General features: G+C 42.4%; 9 protein-coding genes and 1 long non-coding RNA gene across 14 annotated transcripts; 6 read left to right on the top strand and 4 right to left on the bottom strand.

Annotated features, from left to right (window-relative positions):
- The first annotated feature begins 344 nt into the window (after positions 1 to 344).
- On the top strand, positions 345 to 2247 carry Hou (GID complex subunit 8 homolog protein Houki). Its single transcript, XM_077426352.1, has 3 exons — positions 345 to 985; positions 1076 to 1470; positions 1556 to 2247. Exons 1-3 carry the CDS (start codon positions 859 to 861, stop codon positions 1730 to 1732), a joined length of 699 nt encoding a protein of 232 aa, XP_077282478.1. The 5' UTR covers positions 345 to 858; the 3' UTR covers positions 1733 to 2247.
- Positions 1751 to 3876, bottom strand: LOC143908615 (nucleoporin Nup35-like). Its single transcript, XM_077426349.1, has 3 exons — positions 3721 to 3876; positions 3367 to 3477; positions 1751 to 3286 (listed from the first exon to the last, which is right to left on the bottom strand). Exons 2-3 carry the CDS (start codon positions 3475 to 3477, stop codon positions 2432 to 2434), a joined length of 966 nt encoding a protein of 321 aa, XP_077282475.1. The 5' UTR covers positions 3721 to 3876; the 3' UTR covers positions 1751 to 2431.
- A 110-nt stretch (positions 3877 to 3986) lies between these two features.
- LOC143908613 (uncharacterized) lies at positions 3987 to 7624 on the top strand. Of its 3 annotated transcripts, none has more exons than XM_077426348.1 (5): positions 3987 to 4162; positions 4746 to 4921; positions 5071 to 5411; positions 5484 to 6180; positions 6759 to 7624. In XM_077426348.1, exons 2-5 carry the CDS (start codon positions 4759 to 4761, stop codon positions 6881 to 6883), a joined length of 1326 nt encoding a protein of 441 aa, XP_077282474.1. In that variant the 5' UTR covers positions 3987 to 4162; positions 4746 to 4758; the 3' UTR covers positions 6884 to 7624. The 3 variants fall into 3 exon arrangements, with proteins under 3 accessions (XP_077282474.1, XP_077282473.1, XP_077282471.1); XM_077426347.1 differs by lacking the exons at positions 3987 to 4162; positions 6759 to 7624 and adding exons at positions 4231 to 4575; positions 6278 to 6752; XM_077426345.1 differs by lacking the exon at positions 3987 to 4162 and adding an exon at positions 4345 to 4575.
- Positions 7283 to 11435, bottom strand: LOC143908612 (ATP-binding cassette sub-family F member 3). 2 transcript variants are annotated; one of them, XM_077426344.1, is made up of 9 exons: positions 11200 to 11435; positions 10982 to 11082; positions 10618 to 10804; positions 10055 to 10398; positions 9464 to 9962; positions 9122 to 9345; positions 8683 to 9038; positions 8370 to 8590; positions 7283 to 8261 (listed from the first exon to the last, which is right to left on the bottom strand). In XM_077426344.1, the coding sequence occupies exons 2-9, from the start codon at positions 11059 to 11061 to the stop codon at positions 8115 to 8117; spliced, it is 2058 nt and encodes a 685-aa protein (XP_077282470.1). In that variant the 5' UTR covers positions 11062 to 11082; positions 11200 to 11435; the 3' UTR covers positions 7283 to 8114. The 2 variants fall into 2 exon arrangements, with proteins under 2 accessions (XP_077282470.1, XP_077282469.1); XM_077426343.1 differs by having other exon boundaries at positions 10977 to 11082; positions 11200 to 11418.
- A 21-nt stretch (positions 11436 to 11456) lies between these two features.
- Positions 11457 to 13355, top strand: LOC143908616 (uncharacterized). The gene is made up of 2 exons (XM_077426350.1): positions 11457 to 12271; positions 12505 to 13355. The coding sequence occupies exons 1-2, from the start codon at positions 12059 to 12061 to the stop codon at positions 13057 to 13059; spliced, it is 768 nt and encodes a 255-aa protein (XP_077282476.1). The 5' UTR covers positions 11457 to 12058; the 3' UTR covers positions 13060 to 13355.
- A 526-nt stretch (positions 13356 to 13881) lies between these two features.
- On the top strand, positions 13882 to 14961 carry LOC143905226 (uncharacterized). The gene is made up of 2 exons (XR_013259144.1): positions 13882 to 14382; positions 14503 to 14961. It is a non-coding gene; the product is annotated as an uncharacterized LOC143905226 (long non-coding RNA).
- Positions 14962 to 15339: 378 nt separating this feature from the next.
- Positions 15340 to 19469, top strand: LOC143905174 (galactose mutarotase). 2 transcript variants are annotated; one of them, XM_077420378.1, is made up of 6 exons: positions 15340 to 15566; positions 16473 to 16681; positions 17069 to 17436; positions 17785 to 19039; positions 19124 to 19281; positions 19379 to 19469. In XM_077420378.1, exons 1-4 carry the CDS (start codon positions 15523 to 15525, stop codon positions 18289 to 18291), a joined length of 1128 nt encoding a protein of 375 aa, XP_077276504.1. In that variant the 5' UTR covers positions 15340 to 15522; the 3' UTR covers positions 18292 to 19039; positions 19124 to 19281; positions 19379 to 19469. The 2 variants fall into 2 exon arrangements, with proteins under 2 accessions (XP_077276504.1, XP_077276512.1); XM_077420386.1 differs by lacking the exon at positions 15340 to 15566 and adding an exon at positions 16194 to 16344 and having other exon boundaries at positions 19150 to 19281.
- LOC143905220 (small integral membrane protein 12) lies at positions 18460 to 18804 on the bottom strand. The gene has a single exon (XM_077420485.1). It carries the CDS (start codon positions 18802 to 18804, stop codon positions 18562 to 18564), a length of 243 nt encoding a protein of 80 aa, XP_077276611.1. The 3' UTR covers positions 18460 to 18561.
- Positions 19288 to 19984, top strand: LOC143905214 (protein FAM32A-like). Its single transcript, XM_077420471.1, has 3 exons — positions 19288 to 19468; positions 19619 to 19748; positions 19837 to 19984. Exons 1-3 carry the CDS (start codon positions 19380 to 19382, stop codon positions 19957 to 19959), a joined length of 342 nt encoding a protein of 113 aa, XP_077276597.1. The 5' UTR covers positions 19288 to 19379; the 3' UTR covers positions 19960 to 19984.
- A 339-nt stretch (positions 19985 to 20323) lies between these two features.
- Positions 20324 to 23916, bottom strand: Udt (protein undicht). Its single transcript, XM_077420510.1, has 9 exons — positions 23722 to 23916; positions 23096 to 23359; positions 22785 to 22942; positions 22547 to 22694; positions 22002 to 22428; positions 21786 to 21940; positions 21460 to 21699; positions 21147 to 21379; positions 20324 to 21029 (listed from the first exon to the last, which is right to left on the bottom strand). The coding sequence occupies exons 1-9, from the start codon at positions 23771 to 23773 to the stop codon at positions 20850 to 20852; spliced, it is 1857 nt and encodes a 618-aa protein (XP_077276636.1). The 5' UTR covers positions 23774 to 23916; the 3' UTR covers positions 20324 to 20849.
- Between the last annotated feature and the right edge of the window lie 1404 nt (positions 23917 to 25320).

Raw genomic sequence — 25320 nt, 5'->3', positions numbered from 1 at the left:
AGACCACCGTGCACTGTGCGTAAGCCGCCTCTCTCACGCGGTCTTTCATTTAAAAGTGATAAAGAATATATTAAGCATTCCTGACCATCCATTGTGATTCAATCTCTTGTGTCTATATTCATTTTTTTTCTTCCCCTCCCCCCCACCCCCCGCCCCCAAGTATAAACCACAAAAGCACTGGTTTGGCTTTAGACCATCTAGCGCCATCTGTTGTATCTAAAGTGTAGTTAATTTTCGCAAAACGTGCATTCCAAACGCGAAGCAGCGAGACTCAAATGATAAACAGATAGACCAATCGCACGTCCATCCTCCATATGGGGAATAGGAATTTTCGAGGATGCTAAATCACGATTGGTCGGTTCGTTTAACGACGAGTGTTCCGTTCTCTTTCTTTATTCTTATTTTGTTTTGTTTTTTTACGTGCTCTTGAGGTGCTCTTGAAACTTGAAACTCGAAAGTTTCTCGCGATTGTCGATTTGTCGCTCCGATTCGCGAATCGAGCAGACGCGCTGCTTATCGCTCCGACAGTCGGGATCGGGACCCGTCTTGGCAGAACGGGGCAGTAGCGGGATCAGACCGAACTCGTCGCGAACGCGCTCCGTCTTCGTCTACGTCTGCGTCTCTACTCTCGTTGCTTCTCCATCGGGAACTCGCAACTCTGAACTCAGAACTCACTGAACTCGGTGATTTAGATTTTCCTTTGTTTTGGTCGAGCTTCCGCCCCTTCTGAGTCAGCTTTCGTTTTTCGAGCTAATCAGCTGTTAACGGTTGTTCTCAAGCGAAGCGACCAACGATGAGCGTAATGCTGTAAACGCCTGTAGATTCCGCGACGAGTCGAGCCAAATCGTTGACAAAACGATGAGTTTTTCTTCGGAGAAAGGACAGGACAGCATATCCAAGGAGGAATGGATGTCAAAGTTGGAGGAGAGCTCCTACGTACGAAAAATGTCGATGAACAACCTAATCATGAATTATCTAGTCACAGGTAATAAATTCTCGAGTCCGTCGCAATCCGACGTTATTGAAGGTACGAAGGTGTTGTCCGAACGAAATAACGAAACGTTTCGTTGAGCAGAAGGATTCAAGGAGGCCGCCGAGAAGTTCCAGCGAGAGTCGGGAGTGGGCCCGACGGTAGAACTGAGCTCTCTGGACGACAGGATCCGTATTCGAGATGCCATACAAAACGGTCGTATCCAGGAAGCGACGGACTTGGTGAATCGGCTGCATCCCGAACTGTTGGACAACGACAGATATCTCTACTTTCATCTGCAACAGTTGCACCTGATCGAACTGATACGCACGGGCAGAGTCGAGGAGGCGCTCCAGTTTGCCCAGGATCAACTCAGCGAAGCCGGCGAGTCGGATGATAATATATTGTGCGAGTTGGAACGTACATTGGCCCTGTTGGCCTTTGACGAGCCGCATAAGAGTCCGTTCAGCGATCTTCTACATCCAACGCACAGGCAGAAAGCGAGTATTATTCGTTTTCTAGCGTTTCTCAAGTCGATATATCGATGGTTCCCACATTAATTTTTCATTGTTGCGCCATTTGCAGATCGCGAGCGAACTGAACGCCGCTATATTAAAGATGGAGCACAGGGAATCTACCAGCCCTCGGCTCAACAATCTGTTAAAAATGATACTGTGGGCTCAAGACGAGTTGGACAAGAAAAAAGTCAAGTATCCCAAGATGACCGATCTAGGTAGCGCCACGATTGAGGATACGAAATAATGTTACGGTAGACAGAGATTGGGAGCATTTCTCAGTTTTATTTATGAATCGGATAGACGAATGTCTTCGAGTCACCTTTAAGTGTAATTTTGTATAACGTGCCGTTTATTTCGTAGGAAATTATATTCGAATTTTAATCTTGCGTACCAAGCGTGCGCGTGTGGGTGAGGGTGAGAGAGAGAGATATGGTGTGTAGAATCATTGAGGTATTGATTGTAATAGGAATGTAATGAAATTGATGCATCATTGTTTTAATTGCTGTAGGAAATGAGAATTATTGTAATATTTCTTATGTCTTTCGGTATTTAACGTTAACATAATACAGGTAGAGCCGGTAGAGCTATTTTCAACTGTTTTGCGTATGTGCAATATTTACTAGAAATACACGTACGGACGCACACATACGCAAAATCACGCGCGTAAAAGAAGATTTGCAACGTGACTCTGGCTATCGGCCGTTCTATATAATTGTAAAGATACATACAAATATAATACCTAATCGTTGTGATTTTCAATTTTAGAAAAGTTTATTTTTAGGATAATAGACAATAATTTCGTTTAAGTTTCAAGTTAGTTTCAGTTAAAAATCTCTTTCCAAGAGATTCACGTATTGTCTCTCACAATTCCTTTTCTACGATCTTTAATATATTTCACAATGTAAAGTTCGCGATGTATAATTGTTACAAAAAAAAAGCACAACTACCAACCAAACATATATTCCATCGCTTTTGAAACTAAACCGGCAGACTTTTGTGGAACATTCTCCGGCACTTGCGCGGCTTGCGGGCTAAAATGTTGATTGTAACCCGCTGCTAAAGATCTCAGCTTCCGTCGTCTCGCGGTGGGCGACGCGACGTTGAACGGAGATCGACTGATTCTACCCATTGAGAGCGATCTCGCGCTTCCGTTCGGCTTGGCACGATTTTCTTTATCGCAGCCCAAAACGACACCCTCGTCCGTACACGGTACGACGCCAATCATAATCGTGCCCGAAACGATACTACCGTTGCACGTAAGAGCCTTTTGCGCTTCCTGCTCTGACGCACACTTGAGATGTATCCAATTGCTTTGAGGTTGCGGAGCCGGATGTTTATCCGCTATACGAACTCTACTAGATATGTGAGACAGAACGGCATTGACGTCGATCGGCGAGAAGCCAAAAACGGTTACCCATTGGAGCAAACCGTGCGATTCACTCGTGTTCAAATTTATCGAACTGTCTGGAAACACGAGTGGGCTGGCTAACGTGCTCGTCGTGAGTTTGGATTGATTTACAGGTGTGGTCGCGACAGCTGGATTCATGGCTGGCGCAGCCGACGACGACGACGCATGGGTGACTTCCAGAGCGTCGAACAGTCCGCGCGTCGGCGGTCCTCCGGTATGATTCTTCGCGCTCATTTGTGGCGCGCTGGGAGTCGCGTTACCAAATACCGCCTTCTGACGATTCGACCGATAATCTGGAGATCCATAGGAAACTGACGACATCAGACTGGCATTGGCGATGTTCAAATGACGCGGATTATCCTGAGGACTCGTTACGTTGATCTTTGCGGGCTACAATTTTAGAGACGGACGTTAACGACGTGGTGTATGGCGTATCTTTCGAATAATAATAAAATATATCGTCTTCTCACGGTGTTAGTGTCACCCAAGAGAAAACTTGGCAAATACGAGGAAGAACCTCCTGGACTACCAGGACCTTGGATAGGACTATTCATCGGCGATCCTAGAGTCATAGGCTCCATCTAATGGAATAATTATTTTCATAAAACTAATAATATTCGGGAATAATAAATTTTTTTCACAAAATTCTATTTTATTCTATCTCGTTCTAAAACGTTAACGTATACAATGCGTTATTTTATGTGAAACGGAATAGAGTTTTTTCAACTTTTTAGGTTATTTTTAGATTGCCACTAATACTCGAGATAATTATTTAGACGAGCTTGAAACGAGCATTTCGGTTATATCATATCTGGATTACTTACGGCCTCGAAAAATTGTTTATCCCTGGAAGTAACTCGCTAAGCACTAGGTAGGACAAATAATTAAAATAATAATATTTTAATATACAAGGAGGAACGTTTATGTCGTTTATTTTATGGTTTTATCATCGGTTTAAAGATGGCTCTGGAGGCCAGCTGATAGATGGAAATTCTAGTGACGGACACGGCGAGAGGCGAGACTACGGCGAGCGAGCGGAGGGACGGGGGCGGAGCGCGCGGAGTCACGGACCCCCAACTGGGCTCGATGGATCCCTGATGACGCCATGATTGGCCATGATCTACGTCGCCGTGTTGCACGTCGCACAGCCGCGGATCGTGTAGGCGCGGATCCAGCCCAGCCAGGCTCTCTTTTTCAATCATGAGTACCGTCGGCCGCGGATCCTTCCTTCGGACGTGAACGCATCAGCGACCGCCGTTTAATCCGGTAATCGCTCGCATCCCGTAACGTCCGCCGTCCGCCGTCAGCGGTCAGTCCGCGGATCGCGCAACGTCGCGCAGAGTGGCGGGTGGCGGTTAGAGACGAAAAGCGGCTGCTGCCGAGGTGTGCCTGTGGCTGTGCCTCTCTTTCTCTCTTTTTCTCTTTCTCTCTCTCTCTCGGCCTCTTTCTCTCCCGCACGCGTCAACGCGCGTGAACGCGCGGACCCTAAGGGATTCATCGGCGGGGGTGCCGGGGGTCCGCACACACCGGACACCGGTCACCGCGACCCCCCGGAGCAGGCTCCGTTGTTTCTTGGATCTTCTCTACCTGTGCTCCGAAAACGGAAACGGCCGATCCCCCCCCCCCCCCCCCCCCCAACGAATGACACATCTCGGTGGACCGAACCGAAATCGTAAATCGTAAATAATGGCCGTCAAATTAGAGATAGATCCCATAGATATACTTATCTGTCGTATTGCGGTATGTTTGACGTTTCTCCGACGAGAGAAATTCGCATCTTAATACATCCCTCTCTCTCGCTCTCTGGATGGAACCAGCGTACTGTAATATTTCTCATCGTTCTTCGCAGGAGGATAGCGAGAATGTCTGTGCCACCTCCGCCACCGCCTCCGCAGGCTGGTGCGGCTGGTGCTTCTGCTGGCCCACCACTGGGCGATAACAGGGGCATGTTGCTGCAGTCCATAAGGGCCGGCAAAACTCTGAAGAAGACCGTTACCGTGGATAAGAGCGTGCCTGCTGTCGCTGGTAAATCGTTAAACTCCGCCTAAAGCAAACTAAGCCTGTGCGTCGTGTGCCCGTGTGCCGTATCAACCGTCAAATTGGAAAGCAAAAATATATAGAGCGATCGTGGTGAGTTGACGGTTAGAAATTAACGAAGGATATTTGTTTCGCAGGGAGAGTAAAGGGCGAATCGATGAACTCTTTATTAAGCAACAGCGGTAGTAGAACTAATAGTTCTAGTAGTGGAACGAGCAGCGGCAACAGCAGCAGCGGCACCACTGCCACCACCGCTAATTCCGGTAATGGTGGGCCCATGTCGCTGGGCGGTTTATTCGCGGGTGGTATGCCAAAATTAAAACCTACGGGACTCAGAGGAAACATGACCGAGAAGGAGGGACAGAATGTAAATAATTCTAGCTTTCTTCATTCGTCACCTGGATCGTCCCACGGTATGAAACGTGGCCCGCCTCCAGTTCCGCCTCCGGCCGCGCAAAAACCGCAGATATTCAGTCAGGTAGAATATCTCGCATATCTCGCGCGCGTGCATATATATCTTGAGTAAAGTTATCGTTAATCTCGCACACAGGGGCAAAGTACCACCGATTCCACGACGAGCAATCCGGAGGTTGCACCCAGAGGATTCCCGAAATCACCCATCGTGCCTAAACCAGCGCCGTTTGCCACCCTGCAGAAACCGTCGCCGCCGCCTAAAAAGCTGAATCTGACGAGTAGCGCGAGTGTGGCGAGGGCGCAGAGCATGCGACTACCGCGATCACCTCCGGTCCCGGTGCCGTCTTCCTTGCACCAGTCGCAGGATTGTTTGAACGAGGCTGCGACGCCGCAGCCGACGAGACCCGCGAATCGAGTTCTTAGGCCACCCGTGACGAGACCACCGTCACCGCCGATCTCGCGAACGATCGTGCCTACGACGAGGCCACCGTCACCGCCAGCACCGCCGGCCTCGCGGTCGCACGCGACGCCGGCTACCGCGATGAGAGCGGCACCGCCGCCGCCGTCGAGGGTCACGGTCACCGCGCCGTGTATACCGCCACCACCACCGCCGCTTCCCCATCGTCCCGCACCGACGCATCAGAGACTGGCACCGCCGCCGCCGCCGCCGCCGACGCCTCCTACCAGGAGTCTGTCCGTGCGCAACGGCGGCGGCCAGGCGGGAACCTCCGTCGATCTGGAGGTACGATTCGCCGAGATGTTTCACGCCGCGTCGAGTTTTCCACCACCGGAACCCTTCAGAGCCTTCGCAAAGGTTTATAGTAGCAGGAACGGTAAGAGCACTCGACAAAACATATTCTTCGACTTATCGTTATAGAGCACTTGACGCTCGAGACAATGATGAGAATTATACATTCTTCTTCGTTCTAGAACAAACGCACGGCGCTTCCTATAATGCCTATAATGCACATCCATACGCGTATCCTTTATTCTTAATCGTATCCCGAGTACGTGCATGTTGCGATTAAAACTTACTAATATCGATCTCTCGCAGGATGCGTATACATACAATTCATACGCGTGTCTGTTACACGATGTGTTATACGCGACATCCTATGCTTCTTTCGTTTTTTATGACCTTTTTCAAGGTTTCTTTCAAACAACTACTAACTTCTGTGTTGACGCTGCTTCTCTATCTTCCAGCAAAAATACGAGACGCGAAGACACTAAGCGCGTATGACACGCAAACAGCTCATATTTGTTATAAACCATATACCAAAGGCATGCATACGTATAAATTAAACTGCATGCTGCTAATTGCACTTTCATGAATATTCATAATGGAATTTATGAGCTCCGTACATCGCTCCGTTGTGAACGGAAAATAATCGTGGCGTTTCAAAAATTACAGCAGCAAAGCAACAAGCACCAGCTCCACCTCTTCAACCGTCATCTACTCCTAACACCCTGCATTCGTTAAATACTTCGTCTGGGAGTAAACAGTGGCAACGCAACGCGACCTCTTTGGCATATTGAAATCTGTGCATACTTAAATCACTGCTTTGTGCATTGATATTATTTAAAAACTTCTCGATGCTGCCACGATAAAATAAAATGTTAAACTAAGTGAGCATGAAAAGTGTGAATCGGCAAAGTATAAAAGTTTGAGAGAAAGAGAAAGATTTTCCGAATTCGCGAGCCCAGTTATACAATAAAATGTTTTAGACAATATTTTCTGTACAGTTTATCTTATATAGGAGAAAGAGTATATTTAATATAGATTATACTTAGATATACACACACACATGCATATATAAATATATGTACATATTTACATATACATGTGTGTGTGTGTGTGTGTGCGTGCGTGCGTGTGTGTAAAAGAATTGTTAGAAATTCTAGGCCTGTTATTATCTAACAGAAATCTAAAAGAGATTAAAGTGGAAGGCACATTTATTTTCATTCTAAAAACAACATACTCATTTAATCTTCTTACTCATTGTATTACATTTTTCTTATTTACCTCTGTAAAATGAATAAATATCACGCCAAAATCGTTAATTCAAGACACATATTGTATCGATATATAATAAATTCGTCGACCATTGATGATTATTTTAGACGTTAACAAAGGCTAAAATATATAAAGATACAACTTATTTTTCAATACTGATACACGATTGTACACACATACATACATAGCAGCAATTCGTTGACTTAAAATAATTGTATTAATATTGTTTGATAAAAATAAAATCTTTATATATACATGCAGAATGGTAACAGTGGTCAATATATTTTCAAATGAAATAGGACATTCTTTTATCTAACAATATCTTTTATTACTTTTTCTTCTCTCTCTCATATATATAATAGAGTAATATTAAATATGTAAATCTTTTCAAATTCTATTGCCTATCGACCTGCACAGTCGAACAGTTTGCTTTAGTACAATGCATTTTAAAGGAAGATAAATATAATATAATTAATGACAATAAATTCTTTTTTCGGGCAAGAGTTACATTTTGTAGTTATCAAGGAGGAGAGACGTGTCAAGTTAATAAATAAATCGTGCATATATAATTAATGGTCACTATATTTGTTTCGGGAAAAGCATTTAAAAAATAAATAACATACCTTTGGCGATGAAATATCTCGAAAAAATAATTTTAATTAAAGACGATACTCCTTTAGAACGTTTATCGTGATGCGTTATTCGGTAGGACAAAGTAAGATGACGATATCACGTTAGACAAAACTTAACTTTTTATAATTCAAGCTCCTTCTCAATGATCCTGCGATACTCGTCGAAGCCTTCTTCGATACAGCGAACCGATCCTTCCCCGCAAACCCACAATTCTGTACAAACCATTTGAATTAAACGTTCATCGTGCGACACCAATATTACACCAGCCTGCAACAATTAGATATCAATTGAATCACGTATACACGAAAAGTTAAAGATGTTGAAATTAGATCTATAACGCTCGTCGTAAAAAAAAAAATAACAATGAATACTCACATGGCAGTTGTTGAGAGCTTTTCCCAATGCTTCGATCGATTCGATATCGAGATGATTCGTGGGCTCGTCGAGCACTAGGAAATTCGGCGTCGCGGCGCACATTAACGCAAACGCTACCCTAGATTTCTGCCCTCCCGAAAGGGAGTTTATAGTTTGCAGAGCCAAATTGCCGCTTATGCCGAAACTTCCGAGCATTCGCCTATATTCTTCGATTGGTTTACCTACCAGAGTGAAGGGTAATCGTTAACATTTTCATTTTTTATATATATATATTTTTTAATGGGTCGCGCGTTTGCGTACCCTAATTACGTACCGGGAAAATGCGTTTGTAACAATTCCACGGGACAAACACGCATGTCCAGTTGATCGACGTGATGCTGACTGAAGTATCCGAACTTGAGATTTCGGTGTACATGCACCGTGCCTCGCATTGGACTCAACGCGCCCGTGATAATTTTCAAGAGGGTAGTCTTACCAGCACCGTTCTCCCCTACGATACAAATGCGCGATTGCAGACTGGCAGTAAGATTCACATTGCTGAATACCATGTCGGTCCCGTTGTAACTGTACGAGACTTCGTTGAGCTGCAATATCGGCGGACTTAACGGTTCGACGTCGGGAAAATTGAGGGTCACTTCACTTTCCTTTTCCATTGGTTTTAACTCAGGTCTGCCGGGTAAACGGACATAAAGAAAATGTAAATTTCGATCGCAGACGAGAGCAGATTGTTGCGATCGAATCGTTAAACTTACAATTTCTCTAACATCTTTATCTTGCTTTGCACACTAGACGCGCGATTCGCATTGTATCGGAATCTGTCGATAAATTCCTGTACGTGCGCTCTTTTAGCCTGTTGAGCTTCGTACTCTCGTTGTTGGTTCCTCTCGCGTTCGCCTTTCGTTTTCACAAATTGCTCATAATTGCCACGATACGCCTCTATTTTCTGTCCACGTAGATAGAGAATATCAGTGGGCACCTGTTGGAGAGTTAAAGATGAGATAAATAACGATAAGTATATGTAGAGAGTTGAATTGTTACGTTAATTTTAAAATATAATTTAGACGCGAAGATATTATTAGCATGAACGCGCGTACCGTGTCTAAAAACTTTCGATCGTGCGACACCACGAGTAACGTTTTCGGCCAAGTTTGCAGATACTTTTCCAACCACAGTATCGCTTTGATATCGAGCATGTTGGTCGGTTCGTCAAGCAGCAACAGGTCCGGCTTGGAGAAGAGTGCCCTCGCGAGAGCGAGTCTCATCCGCCAGCCGCCGGAGAACGCTTTGGTTGGCCAGGATTGTCTCTCGACGGAGAATCCGAGTCCCGACAGGATCGCGCTTGCCCTAGCGGGCGCCTTGTCGACCTCGGCTAACTGCATCGCTTCGTACACCCGAGCCAATTCCTCGCCTAACGCGTCACCCGCCTTGGACCCGTCTTTTTCTATCGCCGCTTGCAAGTTGGCCTCCTGACTGAGCAACGCGCTCCGTTCCTGATCGCACTCCAGAACGGATTCGATCGCAGACGTGTCGTCGCCGGCTACCTCCTGCTCCACGTGCAACACTCGCACGTGCGACGGTATTCTCAGCTGCTTGCTAAAAGCAATCGAGATCGATCCGCGTTAATCGGAAACGTCGTGCCAACGCGCCAACGATTAGCGACGAGACGTATCGCCAGAGAACAATACCTCGATATCATTCGAAGCAGAGTGGTTTTGCCGAGTCCGTTTCTACCTATCAGACCGTATCGCCGGCCAAACGCAAGCGTCAAGTCAGCACCTTGCAACAATACTCTATCGCCATAAGCGACGTCAAAGTTCTCTATTCTGATATCCTGGCTTTTGTTCACCCCACCTTTCGTCTCCATCCGATTATCCTTCTTACTCGTCATTTGACTGGCGCTAGCCGCGCTTTCAACCGCATGATTGGCAGTGTTAACACGGGAAGCCGACCCCTGCTCATTTACGATTCGTCTTTCCTGTTTCTGTTGCAACTTGGCCTCGGCCTTCTCCAGCTTCTTGGCGTCTACTTTCTGTCGTGACAAACGTAACGAACAATATCAACGTACAAATGGCACGAAAATAAACGTAAAAGTAGGCAAGAAAATTAAAAGTTTGCGAAAGTTAATACAACGATACGCATAGATAGTCGATAGGAGATACGAAAGATCTATGCGCGCGCAACATCAATTACATTAATTATTCGAAATAAGCCGAGAGTACGGTTGTACCCCGTACATAATATACATTACCATCGCGTCGTCTCTGGTCGTAACCCATATACTCTTAATCTGCTCGACTTGTGCCTCCAAGGTAGCGGCTAACGAGCCCAAATGCACCGGAGCGTTCAATACTTTGTTAACGCCGTTTCTTCTCCCGTCCATGTCGTCGTCGTTCGAACTACCTTTCAATATTTCCAACAGTCTCGCGCATATTTGCCTGCGTACAGAGAGAACCAAGTACAATGAATCTCCTCGATCCGCTAGCGAGAAAGAGAAGGAGAAGGAGAAGACGAGGACGAGGGGAATTTTCGCGCGCGAGAAGACGTCTCGTCGGCCGGCGTTAATTAGACTTATCGTTAAAGAATGGCAGTACGAACACATTTACAGACCTAACCTCGTTTTCTGATTTGTCCGCCACCTCGTGCAGCACCTGCCCGATCGCCTCGTACACCTCGTCGCCGTCCTCGAAGTCATCCTTGGAGCTGTCCAGGATACCTGCGTGCGGAAGGACGTGTCAAGCGTGTCAAAATAACGGAGCTGGTCAGCTGGTCCGCTGGGTCGATATCGCGCGCGGATGGATCTCGCGGCACGGCAACCGGGCAACGTACGTACCTTGCACGTATTGATACAGATCGTCGTCTATCGTCGGGAACTGGCTGCGGATGTACTCGCCACAGGTCGCCATAATAGTCGCCGGCGGTTCCTAGAGGGTGAAGAAAGGGTCTAGAGAAAAAGGGAGGACAGATCCCGGTCCCAGATCGGGAGAGCTACGCCAACGAGTGAGTTCCGTTCCTCGACAGACGGCCGTCAGCCGTCAAGCCGTGTCGAGGCGCTGGGCGCTGGGCGAACACATGTTCGCCGCCATCTTGGAAAGAGTCCTCGCCACGAGTGTCGGCACTCGGCACCTTTGTCGGCGCGCGGTGGTGGCCGCCATCTTGTAGCTGTCAAACGCGAACGCGAGGCGAGCCTGCTGCTGACGATGCGCGAGCCGTGAGCCCTCGGACTCGGACTCGGAGTCACGTCGTCCGGGTTCGACGCGACCTTCGGAATCTTCTGTCCAGGATACCCGCCGTTCGCCGTTCGCCGTTACGCGCGTTGACCGCGGACGCGACCCACGATCCTTTGGGTTAACCGTCATCGCGTCATCGGGTCATCGGTCGTGACTGTCGTGAGTCGTGACGCGCGATTTCGCGCGCCCCGCCAGGGCCTGGCCTATCTCTGGCTGTAAATAATCGCCGACGACACCGACGACGACGGGATCAGGGAAATCAGGGCCATTGGGCGAGCTCTCGATGTAGGCCACGCCGAGGGCGACGACGACGACGAAGAGGAGGAAGAGGAGAAGGAAAAGTCGTCGAGACGGGGCGTCCGAACGGGAGCCCCACTAGGAAGAGACGCCCTGGCGGAGACTCGTGGGAACGACGGGGCGATCGACGTTGTAGAGTCGAACGTCGAGGGATTGCGCGCGAACATGGACGAACGCGAGATACTTGTCATTCCGCCTTTCTCGGGCGCCAGTAACAAGGAACGCGCCAGGAAGAAGCTCTGGCGCAGCGCGGTAGAGATAGTGGCGAGCGACGACGAGGATTCGGACGCGGACGCGGATGAGCGCGAGTGCGAGTTCTTCCCGGCTAAGCGGCACTGCGCGCAGTTGGCCAAGGCCAACGAAGCTCCTTCGGACACGGTAAAATTAGTCGCGCATCGCCGCAACGCGCGACGATTCCATCGTTACTCGTTACTTGTTATTTGTACGACGTTACAGACCGTACGTACCTGTGTGACCTATGTGACTTTAGGGCTTTGCGGGATCATTTTTCATTGTATATGTAGCGAGTTGTGTCCTAACTCCTAACTTAACTTGTTACGTTGTACGAGAGATAGTTATGGATCGTGTATAAGAAACGATTCTTGTTTTAGGAACAGCACACAAATGCAAATACGGAGAGCCCGGCCAGCAACGTGGGAAATATCGATTACGACGAAATCATATACCAAATACAGATCGAGGAGAAACTCAAGTTGTGGCAGGCCTTCCAAGAGGAAGAGGGATCTATGGATAATAGCATCAATGAAGTTTTGGCTTACTATAGAATGATGCATCCGCCGGATCCTCTGGAGGAAGAGTCCGTCGGTTCCAGGTTCCATTTGTCGTACAGAGGCAACGACATGGAGGATACGGCGGTAACGATGGCGATCCGCAATCACGGCTTAGTCCAATCGGCCGAGCTCGCTCTTCAGCCTCATTATTGTAAATGCATAGGTGTCGATTGTTCCTTTTCATCCAAATGTATGTACGAACTCGAGGACTTTCCCTACGGGACGGTCTACAGCAATGTGGAAACGGGGAGATGCAATGCGTTGGATGCGGATAAAGTATACGAGTGTGATCAACCGGAAGACTTCCTGGAGCGCGCCGTGGGGGAAGCGATCAAGAAGAAAGGTCTAAGCGCTCTGAGTGTGGATTACGGTTGAGTGACGCTTGGTTAACGTCTGCTCTAATTCTCTTGATGTATTTATATATAGTAGCGTAACACATCTCTAATTGTTGTGCTCTGTAAGCCTATCGCAACTACGTTTCACAGTTGATTTCGGTTGTACGACAGTTGTAATGCGTTATTCTGCAAACGATAATATCGAAATATTTATATTCGAATGTGTGTATGTATATATGTTTGTACACACACACATTCCGATGTAACGACTTGCTTGCGACAAGACAACTTCAAATTTATTTTATTCAGTAATGTGAAGTAACGTCAAAGTTATAATGGTTTTTCGTTCATTAATCCTTTCAATAGCCAGCCATATAGTATTGATACTTGCGTTAATTATATTTCACACATAAATATATGGAAATAAAATTATTATGTATATATATATATATATATATATATATATATATATATATAATAATTTTATTATTATATTTATTATAATATTTATTATAATATTATATATATATATATATATATAATGTGTGTGTTAAATCAAATTAGCCTTGTAAACCATATATACTTAAAAAGTATAAGCAGCTATTTTGATTATAGTATAAAATTTGTTTTAATTAGAAAAGCGTACGTTTCCTCTCTTCTTTACAGTTATCGAACTTGTGACTCGCTTCTCCTTCTGTATATATATATATTCTTTCTATTATATTAATTATATAACATATATAAAGCCTACACATCTTTTTATTAAACACACAATGTAATTGCAAGACAAACAGAGGAGAAACGAAAAAGAAGTTTTTTTTGTGTTTTTTAGAAAACAAGGATTACCTCTCGGCAGTTTTATGACCCATTGTTCAAATTGCGCGGTTTTACATCGGGATTGGTTGATCGATCAATTACATAAAAGTAACTAAAAATGGCAAGATACACAGATGTAATGTGACGCGATTGGCTATCTAACAGCGATTTACGAGGGCCCTAGAGAAAGTTTCTCTAGTCGATACTCGATAGCCAATCGCAGAACATAATTTTTTTGCTAAGAAATGTCCACCGCATGTTGGCAGTGTCAATGAAAGTCAACAGGTTACTGAAGGTTACTAGTCAAAAATGATAAAAAAAAAAAAAAAGACTGGATTCCAAACTTGTCAGATGTTCGGAATGGGATGTTGAATGTGGCCGTGGCCGACTGAATCGTAGGTTTACGTTTCTGTTCGATTAATTGAAGAAAGCGAGCGTCACGGCTATGGCCAGTCAGGCCAGTTCGTCGTTCTTGTCATCTACACAATCCTACAGCGAGCCGTTCACAGAGGAACAAGAAATGGCGCTTTACAGGAGTATAAAGATGGTTAGGTTTTAGGTTTTAGGTTACGTCTGAAATTTTTCAACGGAATGGGAAGTACACAATATATACGTTGACGCGAATCCGCGCTTCTCGCTGAAGAGAAATATTTTGAATCTGTTGCAGAATCTGCAAGACATTCGGAAAGCTACGCACGACATTAATCTGAAATTTCTAAGTATACAGGAAGAGATGCGCGTCACGGCCGCCCTAGTGAATGCGATCGAATCGAAAGCCCCGGCGATTAATCAGGGTTAACACGTTCGTCTCACCGCTCGCGTTAAGATCAAAAGTACGGGAGACGCGGGAGCGTATCTCTCCGGTAATGCAACAAATGTCACTTGCCGAGTTTGCGACTTCTCAAGCTGCAACAAAAATAATATTGAATTGAAGTATCGTAAAAGAGATTTTTTCTCGTACAAAAATGTACGTACCTGTCGTGACACTCGTGCAAAAGTAAATCTTATAAAAACAGACGAGATATAATATACTAATTTAAGATAAAGAATGTAGTGTTTTGAAAACTAAATTATTTGTCGACCGATTGAAATTTCTGATTGTAATTAAACGTCGAATGAAAGTTGATTTTATTTTTTCTCAACTCCTTATTCCAACGTAAGAATAGAACGAATGGATGGAGGTAGAAAGCGATAGAGAGAAACTGTCATTTTAAGATCGATCGTTATTCTCAAGAATTAAAAATCCAAGAACTTGTGATGTAAATTCTTGCAACTCTTTTTTTCCTCTATTTTTCATGTTTTTTCTAACTCATCTGTTCTACCGCGCGTGTACATACATTGCAGTGTGCACATCACAATTTGATATATCTCTTCTAAGATCCTTTCTATTGAACGTGGCCTTGTACATTCCAAGTATCGATGTAAAACTGTTGCGCGTGGTCTATCGTACTCCGCGCACTTGCGAAAACACAAATGGGAATAGTTTTTTTTTTTTTTAATGCAGGTGGCGTCGATAAGGAATCGAGAAAAACACCTTGCGGAACGTGGCCTGTCGGCCTGTCGCAGAACGCGTGTCGTTCCTCGTTTAAGCGCGTTATTTGCTGCGATAATTTGCGAAACGCACCATTTTATGTCCATTACCTTACGGATCTATAACGGAGTGAAAATTTTTAATTGACAATTGACAATGTTGCGCCTCCTCGCAGTGTTGGCCCTTTTGTCCTGGCTCGGGTAAGAAGCATGCATGCTTATCTTTCATTTTATTTTTCCGTCTTCTGCACGATAAAAATTCTTTATTGTGATAAAATATATATATATATATATATATATATATATATATATATTTTTTTTTTAATAAAATAAATGTTCGAAAATAGAATATTTATAATAAATTAAAAGATTGAAGTTTATTAAGCGAAATTATGTTCCTGCTTCTATTAATTCACTAAGAAGAATCGCAATTATCAAATATAACACTTTTTACAAATTACTTTCTTGATTAAGTTCTGAAAAATACGGTATTGATTAGAAATATTTCTTCTTGTATATATATATAAATTAGACTAAAGATAAAATATATAAATTATAATTAACCAAGATTCTCTCTCTCTCACTCACTGTAACTCTGAATAATTTCGTTGCATGTTGATACTATCGGCACTAGTTACATAATGAGTTTATATATGCGCGTGATATGCTTACATTCGAGAGAGAGATATATATAATATATATATATATTAAGAGCTGCATGCATCGCGCGACTTTGAGTCCATTATTGTAATCTGTTGATATCCGAACGATATACAATCCTACATAGCAACACGTACTTTGTCACCACCAATAGGCATCGGGTATTAATATTATGACTTATCTTCGCAATGATTGTGGACGATTGAATCCATATTTAAGTACTCTTAGCGTGCAGTGCTCGTCTTTTAACTCGACTCACCTTGCAGCGGCTAGAAAATTGCATTTTGAGTTTTACACCTGCAAATCGAAGATATTATAGGTAAAAAAAAACGTGCATCGAGAGATTTTGTCAGTCTTAAAAAGAGGAATCATTTGCGATCATTTACATCCGTGTTGAACGTTTCCTAGAAATTTGTTATCAACTCGCAATTTTCTGTCTTTATTCAGGACGAGCATGGCTGCGACGGTGCAAGGATCTATTACAGCTACAACATGGGGTTCTTTGAACGGCCAGGAGATAAAAAAGTTCACGTTGAGGAACGAAGCTTGTCAAGAAGTCGATGTCATAACGTATGGTGCGACGGTGACTGCCATTAGGACGCCGGATAAGGAAGGAAACATAGCGGACATCGTGCTCGGCTTTGACAATATCGAAGGTAATCCGAAGATTACTCGTTTATGCGAAAGAGAATTGTCATCTCGCACGGCCTGTTTTTAAAAATATAAAAAGATGAGTTAAAATTTTAATACAAGTGTACATGTTCCGCACGGATAATGTGACAATAGGAGTAACAACATATAATTTAAAATGGCTACAACGTAAAAATATATTAATTTTAAGTATCAACAACGTTTTAAATTTAAACCGTGAAATACATTTCTGTAATTTTATAACAGTTAATATCTTTTACACAAAAGATAGTTTTACGCACAGAAATTCATAAAGCTACAAATCGAAGTTATTCCGAGGAATAATATCGCTTTGATATTGAGAAAGACAAAGTTAAATAAAGTATTTATTAATCATATCATAAATGTTTCAGGATATGAATCGCCGAGTAATCCGTATTTCGGTGCCACCGTCGGACGAGTCGCAAATCGGATTGGCAAAGCAACTTTTGTCGTGGACGGCCAACGTTGCAACGTGTCGAAGAATATAGGCGAGGACAGCCTCCACGGTGGTACTCACGGTTGGAGCTTCAAAGTGTGGAACGCAACGATTGTTGGCAATCGCGTGGCGATGACCTTGGTCAGTCCGGATGGCGACGAGGGCTATCCAGGATCGGTAACTGCGACAGTCAGCTTTCAACTGAGCGACGATGGAGAACTGCGCGTAAAGATGAAAGCCAAGTCCGGAAGGGCGACGCCGATTAATTTGACGAATCACAGCTACTTCAATCTCGCTGGACACGTACGTATATTGTTTCACTCTCACTCTCCGAGAGAAAGAGACAAGAGGAACATCTTCTCTCTCTCTCTCTCTAATCTCATCTTCTAATCTCTAATGCGACACGTTCCGTATTATTGAACATTGAAAGAAGGAACAAATTAGAAAAGACAGCGCCGATGAACGTGGATCGTTTTTTGAGATAGAGATATTTATCTCAAGCATTACAGTTGCGCTCGTAATACAGGAAAACAGTGACAGATTTAACTGTAATTCTATTGTAATTGTATCTCGAGAATAACGATTACTTCGCTACTTGCTCGAACTAATCGATCGACTGGGATAAAAAAACTGTTTTCTTAAATTTTTTAGGCTACAAATGCGGCGGAACTGTATAAGCATGTGTTTACGCTGAACGCTGATCGCTGGACTGTCACGGACTCCGGGAGTATTCCTACCGGCGAAATTAGGTCGGTTGAGAACAGCGTAATGGATCTCAGGAACCCGACGATCCTCGGTGATGTCATCGACAAAGTACCGGGCGGCGGTTACGACTATAACTTCTGCTTGCCAGAGCCGTACGACGACAGGAAAACTAGTTTCGTCGCCAAAGTATTGCATCCAGCTTCAGGACGTTACTTGGAGGTGCACTCGAATCAACCGGGCGTTCAACTTTACACAGCCAACTCTATACCCGAGAGGAACGAAACTGGTATCGCGGGCAAAAACGGAGCGCGGTACTTCAGACATGCCGCTTTCTGCTTGGAAACGCAAAATTATCCTGACGCTGTAAATCACAAAAACTTCCCCAACAGCATATTGCGACCAGGCGATATGTACAATCACATTGTCGCGTACAAATTTGGAGTGGAAAATTAATGCATTTCCATCTTCCGCTACTCTTTGGAAGTTCGAACAAATATTCATATAAATATAAATAATAAGAAAGCTTGTGTGTGTCTGTGCGTATCGTTGATCTTCTGCGATCATTATATATTATGTAAAAAAAAAAGGCAATTGTCTATAACTATTATGTCAAACTTAATATCTCTTTATAATATTAGCTAACGATTTTTATTCAGACTTTCTGTAAGTGTTGTAATTATTATTCCCCATATTGGAATTAGCGGTAGAGCGTAGAGCGCGCGCCTAACTAGACAACGACGGTGAAAGATTAACTTCTAAAGGATTGTGTTTCTTCTTGGTAGTCGAGGAATCTATATTTTCCAATAACCTCTCCTGCCGTTGCTGCGTGATGGACTTTGTAGAAGGTGTGTAACGATCCGATATCCATCCCTCCACATTGTATCCGATAAATCCAATAATACCCACGATAGGAAGTGTTATGTATTTACCGAACTTGCCCAAAGATCTCACTATCAAAGGCCACATTCTCTTAAGTGGGGAACTGAAACAGAAGCAAAGTTACTCCAATTGTTTTCTAGGAAACGTGATAACGCAAAATTTGCAAGAATACACTAAACACATACATATTCTCATGAATGTCAATATATAAACGTTAATCAATTGGTCGAATCAAATCGGAGACGTTGACGTATAAAAAATATTTGTGAATGTCATGAAACGACATTTGTGTTACGAATAAAAAGAAAACCAATTACTAATTGTATGTATGAACGCAAGAACGAATCTTCAAATTTTCGAAATTTTCAACCATGAACATTTACAGAATCCTTTCTTTTTCGTTCAGGTTATGTGAACATTTTTTTTAAACAGGTTAGCCACCTCACGTAAATAAGTCACGACCCGCGAACATCGATTAATCGAAAGGAAAATTAATCGAACAAAACTATCGGCTTCTTCGAATAATCGAGAAACATCATCCATCTCTATTTCTACTCTATCGAGGTACGCGTACTCGGTACTGCTCGGTACTCGGTACTACTTATGTATGCATACCAGACATACATTTTCGTGTGACTAATTTCATATACGATTAATTTAGAATGCCGGCGACGAACATCGAGGACGATCCGTACGCGCACGTTGCGAAAGGCACTCTGAAATTGAAGAACGAGCAGACAGTGAGTAAAAAGTGAGTACCTCATCCCCTTGATATTTCTCGAGTGAGGTTAGGTTAGGTTTATAATAGATTTATTTATTAATTTAATTTTTACAAATAAATATTATCTTCTGTTGGAGCAAGTGATTGAGATAAATCGTGTGCGACACCTTCTTTTTGTAGGAAAAAAGATAAAAAAGGAAAGAAGAAGAAGCTGGTCGAAGTGTCGAAGATAATCGAGGAGAAGCCTCAAAAGGTGGAAATAAAGCGGACGAAGGCGGAATTGGCTTTTCAAAAAATGCAAGAGAAAATGGTGAGGATGTACATACAGTGTCTGTTAAACATACTTTGTACCTATAATAACATCAATACAAAATTCTTAACGTCGCAATGATTTGCAGCAAACCGAGAGGATCAAGCAGAAAGCTTCCAAGACGCATAAACAACGAGTGGAGGAATTTAATCGACACCTGGACAGCTTAACTGAACACTTCGACATACCTAAAGTGAGCTGGACGAAATAAACTGCGATGTATCTTAACAAATTTATTTATATAGGTATATATATATAATGTAAACAATTAGTCTTAATTTAATCTAAAGGTATGAACACTTTACACAGTTTACACACGTAATCATGGCATTATTTTAATCCCTACTTTCAAATGATTTCCCTTCTTTTTGTATTCTTTCCTGTTTTCGTTTTATAAAAAAATGAAAAAAATTAATCTAAATGTAAAAATCTTCAATAGATTTTTAAGATATTTTATGAGGAAAGATAATATTGCATTTGTGTAACTTTAATGCAATTATTTAAGGGTTAAATAAATTCTGTCGTTCTCTGAACATCGTATCATAAATATGTAAAAAAGTTATTAATGTAAAATATAAGAAGTACTTGTTTTATAAGTCATACAAAATATTCTTAATGTCGTACATTAGTAAAATCGTTGGGTGCATTCTACTTCGTTCTCGTCTCATGTACATATATAATTTTAAAATATATTTTTCTATCAGGCAGTAAAGATATTTAAAAATTTTAAAACAACAGAGTTAAAATAATTCTGTTTGGAATCGATCTTTGTGTCCATAGATGGTTAGATTCACGTACGTAATAAAACAAGCGTATGAAGCAGAACGCATCCATATTACGTAAGAGATTCTTCGTAATTCGTGGACGGACTTTCGATATATCAAGATATCTTACTAATTATGCATTGTCTACTTACGTAAAATTAAACGCGAATAGTGTTAAAGGCACGTATACCACATAGTTACAATATGGACGGAACATACGTGTGAGAATCGCTTACGAGCTCATATATACCGATATTTCTTAAATAGTTATCTTAAATCTTTATCGCAGCATCGAGAGAATCAATGGACAGTTTTTCACTCCCGTGCAAAGAATTATTTACACCTCTTTAAAATAAAGTACCACTACCAATGGTACGACAACCAAGAACGAAAAGTGGCTGTTCGTGTTGCCGGCGTTACCAAAACGGAAGACGTTGACATAGTTCTCCGTTTGCACCCAAGGATTGCTCCCGTCATCAAAATGCATCGGACACTGATCGCGTTCTCGCTCGTATTCCTGTAAAACGATCACACACACACACACACACACACACCAGTGAGCGAGGTCTCATAACAATTCCAACTTCTAACGTTGTTTAATTTATATCATACTCGAAAGGACGTCCCTCCTCACCTGTAACTCTAGCGCGACTGCTGCGCCTTCGGTATAATTTTTACTCGTCACGTCTTGCTTGAGGTCGCAAAATGGGCCGATGGCCTGAGACAAGAGCACTCTGTTCAAGTCGGCCCTCTGATATACCCAGCAACGATATTTGCTGAAAGGATCCAATTCGTCGTACGTTATTAGATACGACTTTAAATTTTCCTTCCAATATCCAATACATTTCATTACGTAATCCGGATCGCCTGTAAAAATAATATCGTCGATAGAGCTGTATAAACACGAAACGCGATAGCTGGACGTACAAAATGTGAATGGAACTCACTGTAAATGTCAACCGGTTTTCCCAAGTGATCCACAGATAAGCAGTACGTTTCGTCGATGGCGATCTCCTTCTGATCGGTATTACAGACCGAGAAGTCGGAAATATTTTGTTTGCAGTAAATATTTGGTCGCGGAGATTTAGTGACACCGCCTAGAATCCTAGTCTCAAATAGAACATCTCCTTTTTGGTGGAACATATATTTACCGGCTATCGGGCAGCGTACCGGAACGGGATTTTTCGCTAATAAAATTAAGATGTAACGTAATTCAACCGAAATATCGTGTCGTGAAAATATGACAGAATCTAACTTTTTACATCGCGATTACCTAAAAACAGATCAAATTTCCATGCTTCCTTGTTGGGAAACTGGACCCAAGAACACACTGTATGGAAATCGTCTTTTATGACAGCCATTCCACGTCTGTATCGGATAACATTGTGATGTCGTCGCACGAAATCGAAACAAACGTAATCTTTTTGGCTGAAAATTCATTTTAATTACCGCATAACGTATAACAACACTTTTGGTCCGGTAAACATACCATCCATCAACGGTCAGTCTCGCCATCATAACCCTCGAGTCTCTTTGTTCGCGACAAACGTAAATTGTTCGTCGATAACGTCCCACGTCCGGATACCAGGTTTCGATGATATGCGTTTCGTTAATGAAAATGTCCGCGTCAATGTTAGCAGTGTTTATCCAATTTCCGGACATGTCCTCGGGCAATCGGCAACCAGGCTCAACTATCTCGGCCTTAACCGGCGTGACCCGCAAACGTTCCGGGCTCTTTTCCACAGTTTTAAGAGTATTACATTCCGCGGTGATCGAAACACCGATGTACAAATCGTCGTCGCGATTCTTTAAGAAGCATCTATACTTCTCGTCCTTCCGCGACTCCTTCGTATTTGCTACCGCAAAGAAGTGATTCTTGTCGACGAACCAGTCGCCCAAGCAGCTGTATTCCACCACTGAAAAAGAAAAAAAAGGTTTATATCTACATCTTTCGTTGTAAATCGTTGTACATCAAAACGTGTACAAAGACATGGTTCACAAGGTAAGTATTTCTCATAAGAAAACAAAAATTACATCCGTCAAAGGTTCCTTTCATTCCGGGACATTTCTTGTAAGTAATGTTAAATTTTTGATTGGTTATAAGAAACTGAGTTCCGGCAGTCTGACAGGATTTTATTTGCGCATCTGGATTATTACATTCTCCTGTAAATCTAAAGCGATTCTGAAATAGTAATAATATATAGAGATACATCTTTAGTCTGTAATTAATGTGCATAAAGTGACAAGTGCATATGTGATTTTCTTGTCTTACTTGATAAGCAAACTGCCAAACTCCTTCCAGGGAAGATCTGCAATTCACAGGCACGTAATTCTCAGAGAATAATGTTATCAATTGCTGATTCGCATTTAAACCTTTACAAACGTTATCCACGGTGGGTTCTATCCCACTGGGCAAATTCACACAGCTCACTGCAACAAGATGCCACGACTGATAAATATACTAATAGAGTAATAGATTATATATATATATATATATATATATATATATATACATCTTTCGCGTTGACGATAATATGGATAATTTTATGAATTAACTGGCATAGACCAGCTCGTGTCACTTGCCTTCGAGCTTCTCCAAGACGTTTACTGTCCTGACAATCAGTTTCACGCAATGATAACAGCTGTCATACTTGATTGGAGTGTTAGAATCTCGAAATACGAATGTGTAATTAACATGATATTCCTCTAACACGTTGACGCATATGCCTCGTCCAGTCATACTGTTGGCATTTATTTCCGTCAGAGTATTTCTGCCGTTTTCCCATGAGAACCAAGATCCCCTGACGACCAGCGGAATTTGGCAATCACTCGTATTCTGACCAGCAACTGCCGGATAAAAGTAAACATGCAATTATATTCCAATATACTCTAATGTCATATATTATTTATAACAATAAAAAATATATATATAGATAATATAATTTTATAATAAATATTTTTAGTCAAATTTTTTTATTTTGATTCACGTATGGGCAGTGGACACCCTGGGATTTTGGATTAAAAAATGTACGGCTTACGAACAAACGGAATGTAATATAATGTGAGACGAGATACGGATATGGAATTTTATTAAGCAGACAAGTATCGCGATCTATTAACGGTATTAATTCTATCGTGCTTGCACGTACAGCACAACATTCGACTCCACTGTCCACTTTGCAGAAAATTAATTGATTGAAGAAACTTACCACGGCATATAAGACACGTTACGAGAGGGAATATGAATAACCAGCTCTTCATCGTGCTATATCATTTAGAAGGACGTTAATAATGTCAAAAATACGACTGTGTATTATGATCGTGATAATACGATAATAATTGATAATTTGAGGCCTAAAACACACGCCCAACACCATTAGGCACAGTTTCGAAGTCACTAACGGCTAAAGGCTATTCTACAATTGCGTAAGCGTGGTCGTAAGTGGTTGTAAGAGTGTTGTATGTACGGCGTGGTTGTAGAGCGGTACTGCGGTTGTAAAGCGTGTTGTGGAAGATGGTTGAACTTCATCTTTCACGACTACGCCAGATGTGAACGTAAGAGCCAACCAATCAGAGTGCTGTTACGCGTCATCACGCCCATGGTATAAATACAAGGGTATGCTCATCCCGAGGACACCCACTGCGCAGTCAAAGTGTGACGTCACACTCGGCTAGAATCTGATTGGACCCATTGGACCACAATTAAATATGGCCCTGGTGCTTCGACACACTAGGTATTAAAACATGCGAGCTACCAATTGTCAATGATCTAGATTGGTTACAATTTATTTCCCGAGAGAAATGCATGTACCCATCGTCTGATCTTTTAAAAGCTGCACATATTATGAACACAGAATTCTCCAAGTATCACGGTTCAAAGCTTAGTAAAGACAAATTCATCTTCAAGAAACTTACGGATAAAATAGAAATTGCATTAAAACCTATCGAACTGCCAAGAGAGGTCTTGCTATGTCTTGTTAGGACAAGAACCTACATTAGGGTACGCGAAATTAATCGAACCATTGCTGTACAAAATAGATTTAAGAATAAGAAAAAGAAGTTAACCAAATTTACGAATAATAAATTTTTTTCATAGCATCTTTATATATGTTGTTATTATTATTGTTGTCATTTAATCCCTATAAAGTGATATGAGGAGGAAAGCTGTCAAACAAAGTAAAAAAAATATTAACATTTTTATATATTTGTTTTGTAAACTTTTCTATATTTATTAAATTTATAATGTTTATTTATATTATATTTTATTACAGAGTATTTATTAATTCATAAACTATTACTTTACAACAGATTTTTTCCCTGCAAACTTGAAATTAAAATAATATATCTGACGAGAATGCCGCTAACATAAGCTGTTTGGAAACAGCAGTTTTAAATTTACCGCTTATCTGTGACGTCACATTTCGACAATTCTGATTGGTCGCGTGCGCAAGAGCATACCCTTGTATTTATACCATGATCACGCCGCGCGCTGCCATAATTGTTTTTGTCGAAACAGTAAATACACGTGATCCCGAAACGAAGACCGCTATAAAGATCTCAAGAGTCAAGTTATAACATTCTTTCTCGGCATCCGAAAGTATTCTTTTTTTCTATTGTAGTTTTTGGTACGTGTTCATCATGGAATACGAGGAAAGTGCTCAGTACGAGGAAGATGAAACTTTTTTAAACTTAAAATCGTGTAGAGAAATGATAGGAATGGTGAGAAGCAACGAATTATTATGGAAAAAACAAAGCATTTCACACAAAGATAAACAAATGAACAGTTTGTACTGGACGAGTATCGGAAG

The sequence above is a fragment of the Temnothorax americanus genome, unplaced genomic scaffold, assembly GCF_048541705.1.
Source record: "Temnothorax americanus isolate GAGA-0224 unplaced genomic scaffold, ASM4854170v1 Scaffold11, whole genome shotgun sequence".
NCBI classification, from domain to species: Eukaryota; Metazoa; Arthropoda; class Insecta; order Hymenoptera; family Formicidae; genus Temnothorax; species Temnothorax americanus.
The sequence above is the reverse complement of the archived record's forward strand: the minus strand, read 5'-3'. Positions and strand labels throughout refer to the sequence as shown.